Source organism: Engraulis encrasicolus, chromosome 16 (assembly GCF_034702125.1).
Source record: "Engraulis encrasicolus isolate BLACKSEA-1 chromosome 16, IST_EnEncr_1.0, whole genome shotgun sequence".
Lineage (NCBI taxonomy): Eukaryota > Metazoa > Chordata > Actinopteri > Clupeiformes > Engraulidae > Engraulis > Engraulis encrasicolus.
The window spans coordinates 21,204,502-21,209,501 of NC_085872.1; the positions used below are offsets into that span (position 1 = coordinate 21,204,502).

Genomic DNA, 5,000 nt, shown 5'->3' on the forward strand with positions numbered 1-5,000 from the left:
GGATCATGAAACACTGTTGTAAAATCGGTGATTACTACGGGACTGTGAAATTAGCGCTATCTTTAAAAGGGACCACTGCTAAGCGCTATATCTGCTGCAGTCAATTAGCAGGAGCTAATAACCTTGTAGCCTGAAGAGTTTGACTTGATTAAGATGCTGGTTATAAAATGTTAATTGTATTGAAAATGCGGTTTCGTAGCCACCGATATGTATAGCTGTTGACAAAAGCAGAGTGAATCATAAAAGCTATTTGTTTTTACATGCTCACGTATGGTTGGAAGGTTAATTTTTACAACCATCACAACATCCATTGAATCCTCTAAAAAAAGAGGCAAATAGACATACACACAAATAAATATATAAATATTTAGTAAAGTAATAAGTTAATATTACTTTTTATTTGCCAGCAAGACAGAGACCGCAACCCAGACAGGAAGAGAAATAAGCGGCTGAAGATAGCTGCTATGTGCCAGCAGACGCTAGAGGAAGCGTAATGACTTTCTGCGAGGAGCACACTAGTGGCCGCATGGACGGCTTTGATACAGCAGAGGCAGCATCTATCCTGAAAAACAAACTGAGGAGGGGCTTGGGTGCCCTCTCCATTACACAGAGTTCAAAGCACTGAGGTTGCTGCTGCTGCTGCTGCTGCTGCTGTTGTTGTTGTTGTTGCTGCAGCAGTTTCATTTTCCTCGAAATAAGATTGGGACATTGCCCAGGAGAAGATGATTTACTATTTACTCCTATGATGAGAAAGTGAAGTCATAAAAAGAAATTAGGAAAGTAAAACAGAGGCCCGCATCTATTTTCAAAAACGATTTAAGGTCCACCATGTAATTTTGCTCTGAAATAACCACATGGTCCACTTTAATGTGTAAGTGCTGAATCAAAATTCAAGGTATAATATAATTCCCATCGTTATTAACACCGGCAGGCAGCCTGACACAATAAAACCATCAGGTTATTACATGGAGCACTTTAAAAGCTACGCTGCTAACATCAGATCAAGAGGTCATTCAGCATTTTCTGTTTTATCTAATAGGTATGGCTATGGTAGCAGCCTTGGGGATACCCATTACAAATATCTTGGGAGAAATATTTCTGTAAAGAAAATTCTGGTTGATGAAAATTCTGGCAGCTTAAAATTCTGGCTGCTTAAAAGCTGCCTATCCACAACACCTGTGTACATGACAACCAAAGCAATTAGGGAATACTCGTCACATAATCTTTCACCAAAAGGAATCGGTGAATCTCAGGTAGGCGACAAACCTCACAATAAGAAAGGAAACTTGGCATGCAAAACACCCAGTAGAAAATGCAGCTCTTGGACACATCAAATTAAACTGTTTTTTTTTTTTTTTCTGGCATTGCTTGATGACAACCAGAATGGGCTGCAAAATAAGATAACAAAACACATTTTTGTTCACTTTCATGTAAGCCTTCAGTTGAAAGCTATTGCATCGTCAGTTACGTATTGGCATGTATTTTACTATTCAAACCTCCCTAATTGAAATAGGCAGACAACCTTTGCGTTGAAAGTTTCTGATCCCCTCACACTGAGCAGCTATGCAGACAGCTAACAGAGAAGCTTTCGGTATATCTCTGATGTACTTTCTTGTAGTACTTAAGATACACAATTCTGCTTGTTAGTTCTGACTGTCCACATCGACTAGGCTTAAAGGGCGTAAAGTTGAGAGACGTGAATTAAGACTGCATGTTACTGAGAACACTGAAGGGATTTACCACAGTGGAATAAATGGATCTTTTTCACAAGCCAGCCTCCTCGAATCTCGCCTACTCCACCTTCTCGCAGCTAACTTGATTTGTATTGAGACAGCACAATTTTACTGCATAAAGGGAAAATAAAACATCAGAGACGCAGGGAAACAGTGCTTTGCGTTCAGTTGCGTTCAAAGTGTCAATAATGGGTGTGCTGTGCGCCACATATGTACATACCCTGATCATAAGGACGGCTTTTCTGATGTCACGCACGCCATCGTAGACGAGACGAGAAGCGTCAATGAACTCGTTCTCCTCAAATGGCTGAGGGGGATTGGTGCTGAGAGCTTCAATGGCAACCTCCACTTGCTCAGCAAAGCGCGGCATGACTGTTCAAAGGGGAAAAAAACACAGGGGAAGACATAAGAGAGGTATGGAAAATAGGGCATGGTATTATAATATTCTTTTTTTTGACAAATTCTTTTCTCTCACTCGAATACAGAGATATACAGAAACAGAGCCACAGAGTGAAGAGAGAAATTTAGAGACAGACACAGCTGGTTGGCCAGACAGAAATGCAGACAGACAGACAGACAGACAGACAGACAGACAGACAGACAGACAGAAATACAGACATTACAGACAGAAATACAGACATTACAGACAGATGGACGGGCAGGTGGACGCTGGGTGGGCGGACACACAGACAGGCATGCAGGCAGACAGACAGACAGAAAGACAGACAGACATACAGACAGACAGACAGACAGACAGACAGACAGACAGACAGACAGACAGACAGACAGACAGACAGACAGATGTTCTGTCGAGAACAAAGACACACTGATTTGAATAAGTACCACTATCAGTATTCTACTACCCACAGTTTTACAGAGGTACACAACGGATTTGGCAATTGTCACCCCAGCTAACAGGGATGTGGGCCGAGCACTCCACTAACACCAATTAACTGCTTTGCTGCATCCACAGTCTTTTGGGAAGGGGACTGTTTCTCACATATCACAGAAACACTCAATACCCGATGACAAACAACACTGGCTAGCCACTACTGTAATATTTTTTTTCTCCAAGTCCAAGTCCTGAATTGCGCCAGTAATACTAAATCTTTGACACCCGCTTCTAGCCACTTGGCTGAAAATGTGACTACACAGAAGTACAGAAAAGAGATGTTGGGAATGAGTGGAGTGCAGGTTTTTGACAGGAATCAAGTGTGAATATTCTTGGGTGGTAGAGCCAGAGTCTTGGCCAGTGGAAGCCGGCAAATTAGGCAAGTGTCAGGCAGCTGTATGTATCTGAAATGGTGTCTGTCTGCCTGGCTGTCTGACTCCTCCCTCCACTCTCTCTCTGCTGTCTCTTACTGACTAGGCTCATTCAATTAAAATCAAATGTTGCTTTTCTGACCTGTTAAATGCCATAACACTTTGTGAAAATCAACATAGCATGATGATGCTCAAAAAAATCTCCACCATCAGATGCCTGTATAATACTAGAGATTCCCACCCATGTTTCTCTTTGCATCAATATAGTTAGTGACTTTTAGGGTGTTTGGTTGACAAACATCCATCACAATGATGGAAAAGAGTTATCCCGTCATTCAGGCTGGAGAGAGAAGAGTACATGCTTGATGTAGGATGTGTGAAGTATCACGAGTAAGATGAACTCAAACATCCTGGTGCTCAGTACTGCTCTAAAGAGAGAGAGAGAGGGAGAGAGAGAGAGAGAGAGAGAGAGAGAGAGCAGACGTGTCCGTAAAATCAAGACACATGTTACCACATATCAGGCCGGAAAACACTATGACATGGCCAACTTATCAGTTCTGTAACCATTTCTTTGAGCTTAGTTCTAATTTTACACGTCCACCAATATTAACTACAGGGTCAAAAATGTGGGAAATGTAAATAGCATACATAAACAACATGAAGTCTAGTGCTGCATACTGGAGTCTTTTATCCCCCTGGTTTAAGTACATTATAATTCGGTTTAATCCATTTACCATGAAGGCATAAAATAGGCTTTCTGAAAATCACCAGGATGTTCTGAACAAGAATATTTAAATGTTCTGCAAGACTTAAATGGGTAAAGTTGTTGATAGAGAAAGACTATTTTACTTTTACAAGCGAAGACCTGATGGAGAGGATTAAGTGTTTCCGTGTTCGAAAGCTTTTGACTGAAGTCGGAAATTAAGAAAGTAAAGCCAGGCAGCCCAACAGCATTTTAAAATAAGATGTCAAAAATTGTTTACACTATACGGTAGGGAGTAAAAGCTCTTTGAAATGATGCTTTGACAGTGTATAGTATATTGAAATATTGAAGTCTTGTTAGTTTTTTTTCCTGCTTGGTCAGTCTTGCTTAGCGCGTGTCAATATTCAAGTCATGCAAAGTCAGGAACTAGATAATAAATGGCTTACTGCACGTCCAATTACTTTTCTGGCCACATTTCAAACAGTCTGCCCAACAAATGTGAAAACGAGGCCAGGCCTATGGATAAGGCATCTTACTGTTGGTTAGTGTGATTACAGGGCAGAAGCAGATGGAAAACTCAAACTTTTATAAAGTGGACAAATATTTTCCCTCCACTATTTTTGTGAGTCAGTCATGATGCTTTGTTCCTCCATATGACGTGTTTAAATAGGGCTTGATTTGCCATACTATCTCACTGATGAACATGTGTATACCAGCTTGCAAAAGTACACCAGTATGTGTTATGTCTAATAATATGTTTCGGATTATGGAACAATTTGCCTCTCTACTTCTTTTTTAGTAATTCCACTTTTGTATAAGAAAAAAATAATCAGAACGTGATAATAACTAAACACAACAGATCCCTAACTAAGCTTTTAAAAATGCCGTTTAGCTTCTAGAAGAGGACTGGGCCATGTTTCAGCGGCTGCTCTTGCGCAAAATGAGTGCTACCTAACTCTCTCGCTCGCCTTGTCTTTTAGCAACCCACTTATGTGTCCTCAGCTCACTCTCAATCTAACGTCATCACGCTGCTTCAACCTCTCTCTCTCTCTCTCTCTCTCTCTCTCTCTCTCTCTCTCTCTCTCTCTCTCTCTCTCTCTCTCTCTTTCTCCCTGTCTGAGCAATCCAAGCTTAATCCTGCCATCTTGACGCGACAGTGTGGCTGAGGGACGAGTGATGATCAGACGGCTGAGTGCTCAATCCACTGGCCACTCCAGAGGCTGAGAGCTTGTTCCAAACAGCCTAGCAACTGCCTCCTGCCTCACCCCACTTGCATAGCACCAAGCCCAGTTCTTCATCAC

At 41.5% G+C, this 5,000-nt stretch overlaps 1 protein-coding gene across 1 annotated transcript in view; it reads right to left on the minus strand.

The window, feature by feature from the left end:
* Positions 1–5,000, minus strand: part of ctnna2 (catenin (cadherin-associated protein), alpha 2) — a 501,378-nt gene that overhangs the window by 21,982 nt on the left and 474,396 nt on the right. Inside the window, exon 13 of the mRNA XM_063220285.1 lies at positions 1,954–2,105. Within this exon, the coding sequence (XP_063076355.1) occupies positions 1,954–2,105 (152 nt within the window). The remainder of the gene's footprint in view (positions 1–1,953; positions 2,106–5,000) is intronic.